General features: G+C 40.7%; 2 protein-coding genes across 4 annotated transcripts in view; one reads left to right on the top strand and one right to left on the bottom strand.

The window, feature by feature from the left end:
* The first annotated feature begins 338 nt into the window (after positions 1-338).
* Positions 339-13,012, top strand: LOC127004083 (general transcription factor IIH subunit 2-like). Its single transcript, XM_050871405.1, has 8 exons — positions 339-741; positions 1,511-1,712; positions 2,034-2,162; positions 2,510-2,683; positions 3,344-3,588; positions 4,228-4,368; positions 9,643-9,751; positions 10,101-13,012. Exons 1-8 carry the CDS (start codon positions 683-685, stop codon positions 10,224-10,226), a joined length of 1,185 nt encoding a protein of 394 aa, XP_050727362.1. The 5' UTR covers positions 339-682; the 3' UTR covers positions 10,227-13,012.
* LOC127004082 (uncharacterized) overlaps positions 12,718-19,998 on the bottom strand; it is a 101,845-nt gene continuing 94,564 nt past the window's right edge. For all 3 annotated transcript variants that reach the window (XM_050871401.1, XM_050871403.1, XM_050871402.1), the window contains one exon: positions 12,718-19,769. In XM_050871401.1, the coding sequence (XP_050727358.1) occupies positions 19,529-19,769 (241 nt within the window). In that variant the 3' untranslated portion in view covers positions 12,718-19,528. The remainder of the gene's footprint in view (positions 19,770-19,998) is intronic.

The following is a 19,998-nucleotide window of genomic DNA, read 5'->3' as shown; positions in this document are numbered from 1 at the left end:
AAATGAATCAGATTCGGCGAATTTTCGTCTGGTCAAGCTCGAGCAAAAACTACTGAAGCTAGGAAGGCGTGCTTAATTGATGGCAAATGAAAGCTGTATTAATACAGATTAATAATAAAAAAAATGGAAGGCACTAAATAAATAAATAAAAAGTTATAAACAAAAAACTAGGACGTGTCCAGTGTGAAACGTTAGCGGATGTTGTCTGTACATCTGTCACCAAGGGAGGGGTTAGATCATGTCGCGACTTCTGCAGGAAAGTCTGCGTACACTTGAAGGCTTGCAAGGCTGTGTTGGGGTTGAGGGCACAGAGTTGAGGGTCTTCCCGTGTTCATTTCTTGGTGCCGAAAAATAGACGTAAACAAAATGTCCCCTTAACCTCAAGTCCAAGTTCAAGCTCTCCTTTCACCCAAACTACCGGCATGGTTTAAGTTTTTTGTCTCTTACAGCCAAAAAGAAAAAGGAAGAGATACACAGTTTACACAGCCTCCATCCTGCCAAGTCTCTTCTCTTAACAAGGGACAAGACGGAGATAACACAAGACGAAGAAGGAGGAGCAAACTTGTGAAGGAGAGCAGGAGGAGCAGCGTGAAGGGAGGAAGGAGGAGGAAGGCCAAAGAAGAGAATAAACACTAAAGAAGATAATAAATAGGAAGAACGTTGCGAGGAAAAGGAAGGAAGGATGAACGAGGAGGAAGACCCTAAGGAATACCGCTGGGAGAGTGGCTACGAGAAGACATGGTTAGTAGATGGCTGGTTAATCTTAAGGGGGTGTTGAGGGACTGAACCATACTTATTTTGATCTTTGATAAATTCTGCAGCTGAATTATTGATTTGTTTTGGTGTTCTCTGACAAATCTTGCAGCTGAATTATTTGTTACAAAGGGGGGTCCTGGGGTGTTAATTTTGGCATTCCGTAATAAACACTGCGACTGAATTATTGACTTATTTTGGTGTTCGGCAATAAATACTGCAGGTGAATTATTCTGAGGGGGGCTGAACTACTTATTTTGGTGTTCCCTGATAAATTCTGTAGCTGTATAATCACAAGGTGGGGCTGGGGTAATTATTTTGCTGATCTTTAATTAACACTGTAGCTGAATTATCAGAAGGGGGAGCTGGGTTACTATTTTTTACCATTTTCTCCTTTATAGTACAATAAAGGGACATGTATTTTGTACCTTAATTATAATCTAAAGGCCGATATGGTATTTTCAAAGCCGTTAAGTGTCAGTAATTACTGAATTATCCTCTTCTGGGTTAGTGGGGCTAGGTTATTAATTTAGTGGATTTTGTTGCTATCCTTAAAGATGTGCTATGCTGTTGGGGTCTGTTATAAAAAATAATTGGTCATGATTGTCAATTCCCAACAAATAATATGGATTTAGGTTACACTAGGGTGACTAGGCAGTCAGTTTTTTTTTTTAATACAGTCCTTTTTATCTAGAATTAACCAACAATCCACTGAGACCTAAAAACATGGACTAATTAACCTCACAACCGACCACAGGGAGACCATACAGGAAGACGAGTCCGGGCGCTTGGAGCCTTCGGTGACGGAGATCATACAGCGGACGAAGAGAAGGAAGCTGCTGGACCGGGAGGCAAGCGTGCGTCTTGGTATCATGAGACATGTTTACATTATTCTTGACTACTCCCAGGCCATGATGGAGCAGGACCTCAAGCCCACACGCCAGATATGCACACTCAAGGTTAGGTTTGTTGCATGGATCCTGCTGATGATGTTGCTATGGTTAATGGTTTGGGAAATTGGATGATTGTTTAAATTGGTGTATATTATTGTTTTGCATGTTTCCTGTTCCTGTTCCTTTTTTTTTTTTTTTCCTTCTCTTCATCATTAACATCTTTGTCTCCTCTTTTTCCTCTTCCTTCTCCTTCTTCTCTTCTATGTACAATGCAATTTATGATTCCACCCTTAGGTATTAATATTTTACTTATTGTATGCTATCATTCTTCTATAAAGTTTCTGTACAGAAACATAATGAGAGTCATGTATACATTACTTTCAACAGATTCTGGAAGACTTCATCAAGGAGTTTCATGACCAGAACCCCATCAGCCAGCTGGGCATCATCACAACACAGAACAAGGTTGCCAAGAGGAACAGTGATCTCAGTAATAACCCTCAACGCCACCTTGATGTAAGTTCTTGGTCTGCATAATTGCCTTTTTGTTCACCAGACCTTTCTGTTGCTTGCTCAACCATATTTCCATGTTCCGTGTCTGCCCACAAATCTTAGTAACTCATGATTCTCTTGATTCCCATGTCCTGGACTTTCTTTATCAGTAATCACAGACATTTATTACAAGATCTGCTTTTGCCACACAATTCTCTACTAACTCCATGTCTCCTCAAATCTCTAACTCACAGGATTCTCTCATTTGGCAATGTGTCAGCCATGAACAATACTAATATATAGTACATCAAAACACACACATGAACCTTCTCTTGTCATCATACAGACATGTTAACTCATGCTTCTCACAGTGCCTCAAGAAATTGAAAGATGTGCCGTGTCGAGGAGAGCCATCACTACAGAATGCCCTTGAAGTGGCCCTCAGTTCCTTACGGCACCTGCCCCCCCACACATCAAGAGAAATCCTGATCATCTATGCGGCCCTAACAACTTGTGACCCTGGGGAGATTGGTGTTACTTTACAGGTAGGCATAGCATTTCATGGAGTCTGACCTGGGGAGTGGGGACATTAGAGTCACCTCTCCTGATGGGGACTTCGAGGTAGGATTTTTTTAACCATAATAAATTTAGATAATTTTTGAGGAAATAATGTGTGTTGCGTGTATGCAGTGTGGTGTGGAAAGTAAGAGAATTTGTCTTTAGAGAGCATGCTGGACTACTCCATGGTGTTGATGAGGCAATAGGGATATGGAAAGTAAGGAAACGGGACGGTCTTTGATAGGCTTGCAGCGCCTCTTCGCCTCCCATATATACCTCATTGGGAATGGCTGATGCCCATTTTGGCAGGTGTCTACCCGCCTACTCCCTCCTGCTCTGAATTATGTTACTCCCCTCTTATTATACAGTCCCACCACTTGTACATCATAGAAACCTTTTGTTAACCAGATTTGTAAGACCATTTGAACTGCCTCAGATCTGACTTTTTAAGTATATATTGATTGAAATTTACGAAGTCACTAATCCTTTCCTCTTGAGATTTAATTTTAGATTCTGAGCAGTCATTTGAATTTTAGATTTAGGTGGAACTTGTGTCACAGCTTCTTAGACTCAACTCTTGTCCTTTCAATCTCTTTGTTATTACATACAATTTGTAACTGGAACCAAAATTACCCTTCCCCCTCCAGAAAGTACAAGATTCCAACATAAGAGTGTCTGTGGTTGGTTTGGCTGCAGAGCTACATGTGTGCAAAGACATAACTAAAACCACAGGTGGGTCTTTCTCTGTCTCAATCAATGACCTCCACTTGAAAGAGCTCATCAATGAACACCTGGAGCCTCCGCCCGCCTCTACGAAGATGGATCACACCCTCATCAAGGTTGGCTTCCCTCACCAGATTAATGCTGATGCCAAACCAGCCCTCTGCATGTGGTGAGTGAGGAAGATGTGTTGTATTCATCTGCTCTATATACTTATATCTATTACTTTTTATTTATCTTTTTAAAGGCCAAGCTTAGAGGACCAACTATAACATGGATACTACTTTCCTAGGGATTACATTAATTTCTTAATTGCATGCATCATGGGCTTGGGAAGTTGACTTTGACATGAGAATATATGCTTATTATTAACACCAGAAGTCAAGGCATTTCCTCTTTGTTTCCATTTTTACCTAATTGTCATTGTAGTTTATAATTTCATGCAGTACCTTACTCTTTGATTATGAGAAGAAAATTAAGTTGAACCATCAATTAATGGCAAAATCAGCTTCTCAGACAGTCTCTGACCCTGGGGTTGATCTGGTGATTGGCAATGGATGATATGTTTATAAACCCATTTGAACTTTTATCCATATGAAAAAAATAAATAGGTTTTTCTGTCTTCTACAATTTTCTCTAATTTAACTTTTCTCCCTCTCATAGTTCTAGCCACATGCAGTTATATATAATGTGTGCACCCAACTTTACTGCTGCCTTACCTCTCATAGTTCAACTGTATAATTATATACGGAGAAAGCAATTCACTTCAGAATTCATTTGGTGTATAATCACATAATCATCTTTCTGTCAGTCATCTGGATGACCTTCCTCCACTCAACACCCATGGTTACTACTGCCCACAATGCACTGCCAAGTACTGTGACTTGCCAGCAGAGTGTCGGGTGTGTGGCCTCATGCTGGTCACTGCACCTCACCTTGCACGTTCCTACAGGTAAGACTCTTGCCTTATTTCTTTTTATTTCATGGTAAGGAGGCAGACCAAAGGTAAAATAAAAAAAGTACAACACTGCTCTCCTAAAATTTTTGAAGAGACCTCCAGTGCTCAAATTGAGATTTTCTTTTAATCATAATTTATTGAATAAAATCACTACACAACAATGACCACGTATCAACCCGTAAATCGTTGGCAAATATGACACCTTGTGGTTACGCCAGTGCCGGCCACATCTTGGATTTTTTTTTATTTGCGAAACCAGTCTTAAATGATGTGGAAGGAATGGAAATGACAGCCATTGCACCCAGAACTGACTGGAAGTGGTATTATGGCACACAAGATATTCTGCGCTAGAGTTAGCGATCTTAGCGAAACCTTATGTATGTAGTTTTTTTGCTTCCTCTTTTTCTCACATTTGGAGCAATGAGTTGGGGACATGCATAACATCATTACTGTGTTGAGAGGAAAAAACATGTCATACTTTAGCTTCAAGAAATTATACAGTCACGAAAAAAGTGACTTGTGCCTGTGCCAGGAAGAAAGGTGGTAGGGTCTTTGGGATGTAGGGATGTACTACAAGTCCAATCCAAGAAGTTTCAGGTCCTTATAGAGTTCGGGATGAATAACTGTAGGGACCTGAAACTTCTCGGATTGGACTTGTAATGTGGGCTGTATCATGAATGGCAGAAGTGTGAGCATGGAGGTAAAGAGAGATTTGAGAAATACAGTAATAGTACCAACCCTCACAGATGCAAGCGAAACATGGGCCTGGAATGAAAGTCAGAGGTCTAGAGTGCAGGCAGTGGAAATTAATTATTTGAGGAGTGCATGTGGTGTGAGTAGAATGGATGGAATGAGTAGAGGTGGACACACACTATACGATGCGGCCTGTCCGGCAGCCAAAAGTGGGCGGAGCCTCGTCCGCCGGATGAAGCATACACACTATGAGGCGGCCTCATGGAATACCGGGCGGCGGCCGTCACTCTGAGCCCCACCGCCACAGTGACGACAACAACACAATTTATGTTTTATGTTCCACAAACATGGATGGCCCTTGTACAGATCAATAAAACTGATCCAAAAGTCTTTATTTATCCAGATGTCAGACATCGTGGAGCGTAGATAATGTGTACACCATGGCTGTCAGCGTCGCTTCCCGCCTCAAGGCCGCGCTGCAAGGTGACACACTGTGAGGCGGCGGGCCACACCGGACGGAATTTCAAACAAAAACAGAAGGCCATCCGGCCGCGTCGTGAGGCCGCGCCGCACAAATTACACCCACACACACTGCCTTAAGGCCTCTAGCTCCGCCCACTTTCCATCCGCCGGACAGGCCGCATCGTATAGTGTATGTCCGCCTTAATGAAAGTGTGTATGAGCAGTGTTTTGGAATGTGTCACGTGGGTGAAGGGAAGAAGTGTGGAGTGGTGGAAGAAGTGAAGTGACAGTCTTTAAAGTGGTTTGGCCACATGGAGCGAATGGAGGAGAGTAAAATGACCAGGAGGGTGTATGTGAGTGAGATGGAGGGAGGGAATGTTAGAGGACGACCTCCAGTGAAATTTGGAGATAAGGTGCAGGAGTATGTCAGGGAGAGGGGGGAAAGATATTTGAGAAACTTTGAGCAGGCAAGGAGGGAGTGTCTGAATAGAGAGAGATGGAAACTCTTCTGCCATGGACCATCCCCTGGTGGGAGCTCCTAGGAGCAGGCATCAAAGATGAATGAATGAATGAAAAAAGCCCTTTCCCGTGTGATTGGTTTTTCATAATTGTTTTTTTCCTTCTCTGCAGATGTCTGGATGGAGAATGTGCATATGTGTGTGTTTTCCATACGACAAAATGAAAGGCATATCATAATTCATAACATACAAGGTTTCACAACCACATTACAACACGCACCAAAAAACACTAGAAATGGGGAAAGTAAGTAATGGAAATTAGACCGTGTTCATATTAGCGTGGTCAAAGCGCCTGCCATAAGGCAGCTACCACAAAAATAATGGAGCAGAAACTGCTAAAAAATTGAAAACTAATAAAAGGAAAAAAAAAGACGATATTCATGTTAGCAGGGTCAAGGAGGCAGCATATATGGTGCATTTAATGTATGAGAGCAATATATGGAGACGTTTTGAGGGCATAATTTATTAGGAAAAGGATGGGAAGAGAGTGAAGTGTCTCTTACATCTCTGACGCTCGAGTGTCTGAGAGCGGCCAACGTATCTCTTACGTCTCTGACGCTTAACAGGTTAAGTAAGAGTAATTGGCTAAATTATAAGTGGAGGAATGTTGTATTAGTATTCAGATGATGAAGAGAGAATGGAGAGGGATTGTGGGGAGAATGCAAGTAGATTGTATTGAGAGGTGCAATTCACTAAGAATATCTGCAAGACTGGTTTTGACAAAGGCAGTTTCAGCAGTCATGCAGGCAGTCAGAGGGCAGGTTATAGATGAACCGTACATAAAGGTGTTGTGAAATATATAATGAGACAGCACAGCAACCATTAAGCGCCCATAAGGAAAGCGAGACAATTCCAATTAACCCCTGCACAACGGCCGGGCGACAACAGCGCCCCGCCCCGTATCCAGTCTGGCTGCGCATGCCAAATTTCAAACGTCATTATTGAATATAATAAGTTTTAAGCCATAAACTCAACATAATCATCATGTATTATATATAAAAATATGCAAAATTAAATGGTGCACATAAAGAAACATAAATTAATTGATAATTTTGAGATGTATGCATAAATACACAGAGAAATTGGTGTTATGCATAGATGACGTGTAGCTGCTGAATTGTATTTCCTTATTTTAGTTGCGATAAACAAATAGATTTGTGGAGGAAAGTGGAGGAGAGGGAAGGGAAGGACACAGACGTAAGATCATGGAAAATATCCCACTGATTCACCAGCAATACACACAGATTTCATGGAGTAAAAGGCTGAAAGGCCGTCCTCCCGGAGGTGGGTCTTGTGTGTGTGTATTTACCTAGTTGTGACATACGGGAAAAGAGCTACTCTCGCACTGTCCCGTCTCCATATCCACTCTTATCCAATTTTTCCTTAAAATCATGAATGTTTCTCGCACCAACCACCTCCTCCTCCAGTCTATTCCACAGCTCAATGCTTTTGTTTGGGAAGCTAAACTTTTTTGCATCTCTCCTACATGTGGTCGCCCTCAACTTTGTGTGTGTGCGTTTGTGTGTGTGTGTGTGTGTGTGTGTGAGAGAGAGAGAGAGAGAGAGAGAGAGAGAGAGAGAGAGAGAGAGAGAGAGAGAGAGAGAGAGAGAGAGAGTGTTGAAAGGAAAGTAAGATTTGATGAAACTGCAACCTTTCTTGAACCCATAGCCATGGTAGCTCAGTCGGTATATTGCTAATTTCCGCCTGGGAAGATCGTAGTTCTATCCCTTCCTGTTCAGTGTAGGTGGTTAGCAGGTAGTCATATGTCATGGCATAGCTCAATACGTCACTGAGCTACAGCGGCTAATTTTCATAATATCACACAAGATATGAAGCTACATCGGTAATATTTTCCTTTTTATTCTCTCGTTCTCTCTCACCCTGAAGATGTGGATGACAAACCGCAGAAAATGACTCAAGCCTGTTCATTTGGTGGTAAGCTATTTTTTTGTCTCTCTCTCTCTCTCAAAAGAATAGACACATGTCCAGTTGTCCACTGCCTGTTTTTATCAGTAGTCAAGCTGCCTGATGCTTGATAATGCATCACAAAATACTGTGCATACATATGTATTTACCTAGTTGTGTTTTACCTTGTTGTAATAATTAGTAATAGGAGAGAAACTATTCAGCGTTTTCTCTGTGTATGCCCCTCAGGTGGGGAGGACAGACGAGGAGAAGGAGGAGTTTGGGGGAGTGCTGGATGATGAGATGGCAAGTCTAAGAAATGAGAAGGTGTTCATTGGAGGAGATTTGAATGGTCATATAGGGCAAAGTAGAAATGAATTTGAGGAAGTAATGGGTGTGTATGGTCATGGGGAGAGAAACAGAGAAGGGGAGAAAATATTGGAGTTTTGTGAGGGCAGGGGACTGGTTGCGGCAAACACTATGTTCAAGAAAGAAAGAGAAAAGGTGGTAACGTATAAAAGTGGAAGAGTGGAAACACAAGTAGACTATATAGTGTACAGAGAGGATGAGGATTTTTGGATAAAAGACATGAAGGTGATCCCGGGGGAAGTGTGCCTGCCACAACATAGACTTCTGTGTGCTGACATAGTCATGAAGGTAGGGAAGAAAAAGAAAAAAGAAAGAAAAATAAATGTGTGAAAGCTGAGGGAGGAGGAAATCAGAAGAGAGTTTGAGCAAGGAGTGAAAAGGGAATGCAGCACAGCAATCAAGAATACATGCAGTGGAAAGGAGTTATATAAGAGGTGCATGTGGTGTGTCAGGATGGGATGGAGAAAGTAATGAAAGCATGTATGAGCAGTTTGGTATGGGTGTGACAGCAAAAGGAGTGGAGTGTGGAGTGGTGGAGTGGGTGAAACATGGTGCATTGAGATGGTTTGGATACATGATGAGAATGGTAAAGAATGAATTTGTGAAGAGAGTGTATAAGGGAAGGATTGAGGGAGGGGGTGTCAGGGGAAGACCACTTGTGAAGTTTTTTTTTTTTTTTTATTTATTTATTATTTTTTTTTACGTTGTTGCCTATTGCGCCGGTAGGCATCTTCCCGGTGGGGCCTGATGGTCGGCCCAAGGCTTCTTCCAGGTGGGGCCTGATGGTCGGCCCAGCCCGTTCTGGCGCAGGCGAGTGTTTATAGTGGCGCCATCTTGCATTGGCTCATGCTGCCCCCCGGAACTCGTTCTTGATTCGCTTGGACGGCTTCCTCTAGAGTCCGGGTTGATGGGTGGTCTTCAGGACAGCATGTGGGTAGTTTTAAGCCACTCGGCGGTGACTGAAAAATCCGAGTGGTAGCGTGGGGATTCGAACCCGCGTCGTCCATCACGCGGTGAATGTGAGCCCAGTACGATACCACCTACGCCACCGCCTACCCAGTGGATCAATAGGGTGAGTATTGGAGTGAGAGAGTTGGAAGTAGCAGAATTGAATGTGGTGAGAGGGAGTGCCAGAACAGGGAGAGATGGAGACACTTCTGCCGCGGCCACCCCCTGGAGGGTAGTTCCCGCGAGGGAGCAAGGCATCGAAGATATAGATAGATAGATAGAATAGCACCGAAAACGGGGTTCATCTTTGATGCTGGCAAATATATTTCTCATTGTCAGGGTATGACATTTAATATTTTTTCCTCTATTTCAGACATCTCTTTCCACTGAAGCATTTTAGCGAAATACCAGCCAAAGAGAATTCTGCCAAGGAGTGCTACGGCTGTCAGAAAACCTTCACTGAAACAGCTGCTGATAAAAATGTGAGTGATGTGCTTTTAATTGAAGACAAACATAACTTAGTTATCCTTTGCCTCATCAAAAGTTTTTACCAAGTCCATTTTATTTTATAATTGGTTCTCTGTCAACAAAGGACATATGCTTACATTGAATTTATTCCCATTTGATACAACTTGGGGCTTCAAACAGCTGCCTACAGTTACTGCTAAAGCTTTGAGAAAATTATGTAACTAGAAAGGAAGCTTTGAAAAAAGCTGTATGCAAAGCTGCATCTTCAGTCAGTAAATGTAACTTTGCTTTTCTGCTACATTTTCATTTTAATGGAATATACAACAGATATGAGTACTTACATGTGCTTCCTTGTGTCATCAGGTGTATGTGTGCAGGACATGCCAGCAAGTGTTCTGCTTCAACTGTGACATCTTCCTGCATGAGACTGTTCATTCATGTCCTGGCTGTGCCTCCAACCCAACCATATCACAGTACACCAACACCTGAGTATGACACTAATTTATGCAATCAATCAGGTCTTGGGTGCATACACTGGGGAGCAGATTGCCTCACCCACCCTATGTCATACCCTGCCTATGAGAAAGTCCCTTAAAGGCCTCTTTCCCACACCAACTACCTCCCAGAGGATCCATCTTCTTGCTTCAGCCACAAGTTCTGTGAGCACCCCCTTGGCTGCTCTGAGAGTCTGCCATGTACACTATACACTGCTCATTGTGCTCAGTCCAAAATCCTCTGCCCATCCATATACTATGACACAAGGCTGTTTGGATATCATTCACCTGAAGGGCTCAACCAGTAGGTCAGAGCTCATTTGCATTGAAATGACCATTTACATCCTCAGTGAAACTCCTGACATGTACCTCTCCTTGTCTCTCCTCAGGAGAGCTCCAATCCTAGGTGATAGTAAAAATAATTAGGTTATTTTCTCTGCAGCCCATACTTATTTTTTTTTAAGGTTTCTTTACCTCATCCATGGTTACACTGGGAACTTCAAAGTTCAGCAACTCATTCTACTTCTGCCCACCTTGATCACTACAATTAGGTGTAGAATTCCTCACAACCCTAACTACTTCCTCCACATTATTCATGGTGGCACCTTGCAGCTCTGGTCGTGATCTTCCCCATCCTGGTTGTGGCAGTCAGTTCTTTACAATAACTCTGCCACATACTGTGGAGTGTGTACCACACAGTGGGGTACAGGTCTCTGTAGGGGAGGGGGCAAAGTAAGGGAGGATGTGAGACGGCGGGTCACGCTGTCCCATTGGCCTCCTTTTTGTCACATAGACATGGGGAGGGACCCAACAAGAGATCACACAACCCTATATTTTGGCTGAAATAAGCCAGCTAAGCATTCCTAAAATTGCCAGGTGGTTGCTAGTAAATTCCTCCAAGACTGTGAGTCCAAGTAGAAAAAGGTTGATTGATGCCAGGGTAGGAGACAGCTTGAAATCCAATGCCAGCATCAGATTTGGAGCTGTCCATGAATACTGGTATTGATGTTGCATGGCTGGCAGAGCATGAAAGAAAAACCTGCCAGGCAGTTCCCTCCAAAACAGCAGCCTTACTGAAGGGGAAGCAACTGCAGCATTCTTTCCGAAAATTCCCAGGGGGTGATTTGAGGCAGCTGTACTACAGCTATTGGGAAATCTGGCAGAGAAAGGTCCCCAACAACACTATGAGCACATAAGCTAATGGGACATGTTGGCACGAGGAAGAATTTGTTTTGAATGTTTGTTGAATTCTTCAGCAGTCCTGACTGTAAGAATATTAGTGTTTCTTATTCCCTTTTTTTTTCTCAAGATTAAGCCTACTTTCCATTTTACCAATCAGTGGTCATTGGATTTAAGCTTAATTAGCATTGTTAAAGCATGGCCAGTTGCTCCGCTGTTGTTGTTGTTGTTGTTGTTGGGGACTGGGTGTCCTGAGGGGAGCACTGGTTGAATATGGAATCTATTTTGGCATAGGATGCTTAACATGTTGATCTTTGTAAATTTTAAATAACTTCCTATTGTACAGATGTATGTGTGTGTGTGTGTGTGTGTGTGTGTGTGGGGGGGGGATAGTATTATGGAATTATGTGTATGTTTGTTCGGATGATGAAAGCACAACAGTTCTGAACCACCTATTTTCCAAAAATAATTGTGCTCAAACAGGTGAAGGTGTATTGACATCAGGTGTGGGAAAAGGAGTAAATAAATGGATTTTTGTACTCATTCCATTGCCTCTCCAGGTGTTACTCTACTGAAATCTATACCCATGATTAGTGGTTACTCTCCAGTCAAAATGTGTGGCATCATTCCAAACACATGTTTATAAAATTCAAAAGTATGTTTTTTTTCCCATTGTTAGTGGGTGACTTACATGAATACTACTACTTTATAGTGTCACTACTTCTGCTGCTGCAACCACTACTTCTACTTTTGGGGGGGTTAAAATTCATTCCACAACAGCACATGTTGTAGCCTTTGGGGGTTGGCTTTTACACGAGATTGACCTCAACACGAGTGCATATTGTAAAATTTTAGGTGACTGGCTTAACAAGAGTGGGGAGGTGGTGGCTGAGCGGTCAGCGTGCAGGCATGATGAGTCCGTAGACCTAGGTTTGAATCCCACCAAAACATGCTGATTTTTTAACCATCATTGAGTGGTGAAAGATTACCCACATGCTGCACGGATCTTCAATCAACTCTTTAACTTCAGCGACTTCATTCAAGTGGAATACTGGTAGACAGCATGGACCAAGCAAGAGGCATACATCACAGCAGCCACTATAAGTAAAACTCGCTTGTGCCACTAATGCACTGGGGTCGCCAAAGAGGCCCCTTAAGACAGTCTACTGGCCTTGTAAATAAATAAAAATAAAATATGGTAAATATTAGATTATTGGCTTTAACATACGTACATATGGTAGAATATGAGGTGACTGCAGGCCTACAACACTAACAACTAGAATAATTCAGGATACAAAGAGCCAACACTCTTGAAATAGCTATTATTGATGACGGAAGTCTCTACATTATGAGACATGTTGAGGGGATACTGAAGATCAATAAACCCTGTTCTCCTAGGCTGACACCTTCTCCAGTCACAGATTTCTAGGAAAATAAATAAGTGGTAGAGCCTGGACTATCTCCTGCTCCAGGGACCAGTTGTTACAGATACAGCAAAATATAAGGTACATGCACGGTCATATGTGTATATCATGTATGTCTACATGTAGTGACGATGCACGAACAATCTGATTAAGCAATATGAATAAAATGTACATCTTATTCCCTTTCAGACTTACCCTCTACTTGCATTTTTTGTCTTGATAAAAGTTTGGGAATGCTTTAAAAGTTATTTGTTAGTAAGACAACTTTGTAATGATTTAAAATGCAAAACATTAGTAAACCCACATTCTAATATATCAAGAATATATGATACACCTCAGCATCAGTGTACATAAAGTCTGCTGTAGATAAAATATGATGTATTGGTGACAGCTGGAAGAAAGGAACAACACTAAATGAAAGCTTCACTACAGCCCATCCCAGTGACTCATTAACAAAACTCATCCATGCCAACAACTTCCTTCCTCTGCCTCTAGACGTCTTTCTAACGTGGCACTATGAATTGAGCCATTGCGTAATTAAGTTTTTGGTCATTATCAATGAACTATAACATGGTGTTAAAAGGAGCACTTGATTGCATTCTTTAGCCCGTGTGGATCAAAACATATTTACAGGACATGTCACGACATACCCTGGAGGAATGACTTGAGGAAGCTGTTGCCATACTGTGAGCAATCCTTTGTAAGAGTTGCTGGGACACACTACAGCATCATCCAAAGTAATCTCACTGAGGAACCTGCACACCAAGGAACCAAGTTATCTTCCATTATGATATAATTTATGAGGTATACAGCAAGAGGTAAGCTGACAGTAGGGGTACCTCCAATTAGTTTTCCTCAACAGTAGTACAACCACTGGCAGGAATTCCACTCCTTGAGTAGCACTTGGTAAATATGGCAGGATTGCAACTCCTCCCTGTGTCCCACTCACTGACAATCCTATAAGAGAGTGGGAGCAGGCAGAGGAAGATGAGTTTCCTTGATATTCATTAAACACCACTCACAAGTAGAGGGGAATTTTTGCTGGCAGATGTACAATGCATAGGGACACTGTGTGATTCCCCAAAAGTTCTGGATTATTTCAAAGAACAAGTGCACCTCCTCAGTGAGGGCAGGGTATGTTTGCCACTTTATACACACCATTCCAATTTCTATTCATATCAGAAAAAGAAAACTACCCTAGAAAATTGACCGAAGGCATGAAATGAACTACTGTCAAAATAATTTGTCAATATTTTGACAAAAGTAATTCAGCTTTTTTTAATTTTTTTATGAATACTAACTGAAGTGAGTTAATGAGAAAATAAAATGTGCCATGCATTAGAAGCCATATGGCATCGTGGTCAGATGGAGGTAGAAGGTGAAGGGCATGAGACACGGTGATATGTGGAAAAGATACGGTAATGCATGGAGGTAAGATGGAGTAGACAGTGGGAGTAAAGGAAAAAAAACACAGTGGTACAGGAGAGAGCTGTAACTATAATAGGATGATTAGATCAAATGGAAGATGCGAGTTAATAGAACATAATGTGCCAGGCATCAGAGGCCATATGGCACCATGGCCAGATGGAGGAAAGGAGACACAGTGATGTGTGGAAAAGATGCGATACTCTATGGAGGTAAGATGGAGTAGGCAGCTCGGTAGAGGGAAGACACAGTGGTGATCTATGAATGAGCAGTAAGTTATAACGGTGGTTAGATCAAATGGAGACGGGAAGTTTCTTGAAGGAAAGATGTTATATTATTAAAGGAAAAGTGTGGTGATTCTGCAAGGATATTCAGAGGACACGGAGTATACATGTAGAGTGACATGTATAAACTGGCAGACACAAAGTAGTCCTGAGGAAGCTCAAAACTGGAATACCTAGAAATTTCTCATCTGACATGTTAAGTCATTCACACAGTTTCTCCTTAAGACAGCCACTCATAGATATTCCACATAAACATAATATTTATTCGTGTTAAGGTTGATTTACCTCATGAGAGAGAAAAAAAAAAAAAAAAATTGTGTGGCACAGCGCACCTTCACTGATAAGTGACGACAGCATACCTTGAATCCAGGTTTAGAGTGGAGGAGGCCATGTCTGACATTGGCAGAAATCAAAAGTTTCATACGGCAAAATAGAGGAACAAAATTAACTGATGTGGAAAATTAGACATGGTATATTGAATGCAATGACTGGAATATAAACACTGTAAATGCACAAAAACTATATAACACACTTTAAACATTGAAATTAAGTATTAAGTCATCTTATGTGAAACAAACAGCACTGTTGATAAATATATGAGGTAAATAGCTGATGTGCACGACTGGAAACTGGCGAATGTGAACATTCGCTCTGTAAAGGTGGACAAATATGAATTTCTGAACTTCCTTTTAACTTGACAATTTTGTCAGGATTTTCTGAGTCCAGCAAATCAAGGTATTGCTGTATAAGATAGGTTAATATTAATATAAAGACTCCTATGAGAGAAAACTGTGGTCATCAAGTTACAGATTTCAACCATGCTCTTAATAATAATCATTTCTTAAACACCAAAAGTGGACCTGAGCCTTAAACAGTGTGGAACTTGCCAGGTCTTTTATTTATTATTTGGTCTTCTTTCCTCATGAGTCAGCATATATTTAGTAAAACAGTGATATGCAAATATGCTTGAAATTTTCAGAAAAGTTCACATCTTCTTTAACTCATTGAGTTTCATGGATTTAGGAATCAATTTTCTGTCCTCTCTCATGGTTCAGTAAATATTTTCTACAACAGTGATACACATGTGTGCTTGCTCTGCTTCTGAAAGTCCACATCCTATTTTCTTCAAAGCCATGCAAGGTGTCTTCACCAATTTGTTCATACAATTCCAATGTCCACCAATTTGTACACACCATTCTGATGACTCTTCATGTAAGGAAAAAATTGCTTTGAAAAATTTTGCTCAATTATGTAAATGAAATATTTCAAACAATAGTTCATCTTTATACTTCAGCTCAACTTTCCAAAGCAATTTTTTTTCTTTTTGATGAGTATTAAATATATGGAATGGTGCATATCACTGTATACCCACTGCTAACTACATTCAAATTAAAAATCACTGATGTTCATGATCACCTTTCCCACAACATTAGTTTTCTCACTGAGGAAACACAACAATGAAGGGGAGGAGAACTACTACCACAGGTGCCCTTACATACTACCTGGCAGGAAGGTGGAATATTGGACAAAGAATTTTTTTTACAGAAGATACTTATAAAAAAATGAAAATGTATTCTAAATGTATGAATAGTGAGGACATCAACAATTTGTTAAGGTGCAGCCTGATTTAAATTTAATCTTTATCAGCCTTACTTAATATCACAAGCAGCCTTGTTATTGTTTGTTTGAACATTGATTTTGTATCCTTTTCACATAATTTAATTACCATCAAATACAATCCGGGTCTCTCACAAACAAAGCTTATGTCAACTATAACTAACACTTAAATACAAATAATACAAGTACCAACTTGGTATCATGTAATTCTGCTACAAATCACTATCACAGACCTAACAGGATGTCAAATCAGCAATTCCTTTACCAGTTTTTATCATGTTATATTCCCCCATGCTATGCTTGCTATCCATATATTATTAAACAAAAAAAATATATAATTAAAAGTGCAGCCCTACCATTTACTGAAAGCAAACAATTCAGTCAGATAACACACACAATATACCAGGCTAGTGTGACAGATGCCTCATTCTGGGCACCCACACCTGTGCATTTCTGATAACAATGTAACTGAGACATTCAAGAAAAAAAAAAAAAAAAAAAAAAAAAATCTGACTGACAAACAAACTGATCAATATGAAAACCTATTCATTGGCTTGACTACACAGCTTGCTCTCTGTGCTTCTTTACACAAGTGGAGACAGGCCAAGATGCAAATAAATGAGAAAGCCTACTGAATACCACTACATGAGGAGAATGGTGTGTACATAGTCCATTCCAATAGGACAGTAGTATTTGAGGAAGGGGTACAGCTGGCAGAGAAAGTACAGTATACATCCAACTTCACAGAAGTTAACTATATGAGCTATCAAATTTCAAGAATATCTATTGTACAGGAGGGAGCCAGATGAGTACCCTTGTTAGTGATGGCAATGGGATAATTACTTGTAGCAAATGTAGATGACAGGAGAAGAAACTGGCATCTCTACCAAATACTTCTGAAATATTGGCATGTAAAATACAGTTGTGTGATAAAGCCATATAATCCTAAGTCATAGAAGGCAAGGTCAAGCCAAGCAGCTGTTGCATCAACTTAAAAGGATACCACCCTCCGTTGCTGGGTTAAGCCTTCACACATCCTCCCAGACCAGACCATACACTGTGCTTCTTAGGTCTGAAGACCAACTGTTCAGTTGAATACAACGGGTCAGGAACTTTATAAAAGCTCCACTAACTCCTTTGTAGTAAGCTGTGGCCAAACACATAGGACACCTAACTGACTACTGAAATGCTGTCTCAACATCTCTGTAATGAAGGACAAGTAGACTGGAACAGACACTATAAAAAAAAAAAAAAAAAAAAAAAAAAAAAAATATGTAATAACAGTGCTCATTGTTGTCCCTTCGAGCATTTCCATACTATTTCAACCAATCCAAGTAGGCAGTTCTCAGATTTCTTTAGCCTCTTTACTTAATACATCAGCCTTCATGATTTCTGTTATTTTCTTGATCACCTACATTTATGTATTCTATGTTCTCCACTTTTTTTTACCAGTTAGTTAAACCAACACTATATTAATTTCTGAGGCATTATAACTTTGTGCCTGCTACTCTTACATATGCATGATATACAAAGCTTCATACTTTCACAAATATTCTGCCTTACGATGTATATACTTGTTATTTGTATATTTAACTCATCTAAAAAATGTTAAATTATGTGTAAGTTACGTGCTGGGGAGACCAAGACATAAGTTTTACAGTACCAATAAAACACCTTACTTTGTCCTCACACAAAATGATTCTGGCCACACAGTACACATATGTTTCAATCATCTGAGTGTTACTTTACAAACGTGTCTAAGTGAATCCCAAGAAGACAATACAAGCATAAACTTATGCATGAAGATAATACAGAATAAATTAAAGCCATTATCACAACCTATCTCTGGTATTCATGATTATATGCAAGGTTCTTATAGAGCCAAAATATCTGCCTGCTTTTCAGAGCTTGCCAGTATATGTACGATCGCTAATAAACAGCATGCAAAACCTGTCGACAGATCCATCCTACGAGGGATAGGAAGTACCAAAGCATCTTCAACATTTCCATTTAATTTGTGATCTTAAACTTTTCATACTCTAAGCTCTTCAACTAGATGTTTCACTTTTCATGTCCAAATATACTTTAATTAAATTCTTCTATGAGTGTCCTACATCTAATGCACTTTAGAGAACAAACAACAGAATCTCCATCTTATTTACAGCTGCCACTTGGCTACTAGTCTGCTATGGTCACGACTAAGTGTTACTACTGATGGACAGACACGTGCACGAGCGTTCAGAAAAAGCCAACTATACTATTTCTGTGAACAACTTTCACTGAAGAGACTGATCACCTGCTTTATACTCTGTTCTTACTTAAGAAGTGAACAAGATTCTTGAAACATGCACAACACCACATGGTTGAACAAGCAAACCCTCATAGATTGGCAGCAGGTTCATGAAAATAGTAGCGTCTGCTTTTTTGGCATTTTGCAAAGATCTGAATGTAAACATGACACAAATGACATGCAACATGGATGGTATTAAGTCGGCCTATTTATCTGACAACAGCAGCAAACATACAGCAATCATTAAACTTGTAATGATGAAAATTGTAACTTATTCTAATTGGACTCTCCATATTTGTTTTAATTACACATGAAAATGATAATTATGCAAAATATGTGATTCGTTTGTCAGTATTCTGCATTGTGGATGATGATGCGTGTGCCTGAAATGTAAACATGTTGTGCGTTGAGCAAGCATGTCTGATGTCTGTGTACAAGTGATGTGCGAATGAACATTAGGAGATGAATATTTCTGAATACTTCTATCAAGGATGAACATCAGTGCATAACGTTCAACTGGTAAGTATATAAAATACACAAAGTACCAATTTCAAGAAAATATATGATAGGAGTAACACCACAGATGACAGTCAATTTGCTCTTGATTATTTTCCATGCCAGACCCGTCATGTTATTGTTCACTCTTCATTAATGAGTTCCATCAACACCATTACCACTCAGAGGGAAGGCAGCACCCGATCCTCATATGTCCTTGTCAGGAGCTTCAGAGGGAAGTTTGAGTCCTGGCAGCCATTCCCATGCGTTGCCACAAGCTTCACTTTAGCAAGCAGTCACATATCACACTGTCAAGGAGTGGGAGCAAGTGTATCCAACAAAAATATAGGAGGGAACTGTGTACTACATTATGGTACTTTTGGTTTTCTTTGGATATCTTGAATGCCAGCATTCCATCACAGAGCATGACAGCAGAACCAGCCAGCAATTGGAGTCACTAATTCTCTCTCTCTCTCTCTCTCTCTCTCTCTCTCATGCACGCACAGCAGATACATTGTCTTAATTTGCAGCTTATTCACATAGTAGAATAGATGCAGACATCTCCAAGGCTTCAGCTCAAGTTTCAAATGGTAGCTTCAGGCATCTTGGGAAGACCTGTGGCATTCATGTCCACCAACACCTCAGAGCTGATGGTGGCAACATTGGTGGGTGGTGGTGGTGGTGGTGGTGATGCTGCTGCTGCTGCTGCTGCTGCCTCTATGGGCCCACTACATGGTTCCCGCTGGGCAAAGTGTCGCCCCAGGATCTTCACAGCGGAGTACCGAGCACGCTGGTAAGCACTGAATGTGTTGAAGCCTAGGAACCTGTAGGAACATATCAATGTTGTCAGTCAATTAATTTCAATCCCTATAGTAAACCAAACTCATTCTTGTTAAATCAGAGAAATACTTTGTTCCTTTCAGTTACTCTAGGGTAATTGTTGATGAAATATAGGCATATTAATAATAATTACAACACCTTTTAACCTGGTAGCAGCGACGGACCAAATTTGTGGCTTTACTGTGTAGCAGCAACGGGCCAAATTTCTGCCAT

This window comes from Eriocheir sinensis, chromosome 27 (genome assembly GCF_024679095.1).
Source record: "Eriocheir sinensis breed Jianghai 21 chromosome 27, ASM2467909v1, whole genome shotgun sequence".
Classification (NCBI taxonomy): domain Eukaryota; kingdom Metazoa; phylum Arthropoda; class Malacostraca; order Decapoda; family Varunidae; genus Eriocheir; species Eriocheir sinensis.
This window is presented reverse-complemented; position numbering and strand designations above follow the sequence as displayed.

Excerpts from the sequence above, each read along its gene's own strand:
- LOC127004083 (XM_050871405.1), top strand. The coding sequence starts at position 683 with ATGAACGAGGAGGAAGACCCTAAGGAATACCGCTGGGAGAGTGGCTAC. Across the intron at positions 2,684-3,343 it reads AGATTGGTGTTACTTTACAG|AAAGTACAAGATTCCAACAT; the intron begins GTAGGCATAGCA and ends TTCCCCCTCCAG. Across the intron at positions 9,752-10,100 it reads AAACAGCTGCTGATAAAAAT|GTGTATGTGTGCAGGACATG; the intron begins GTGAGTGATGTG and ends TTGTGTCATCAG.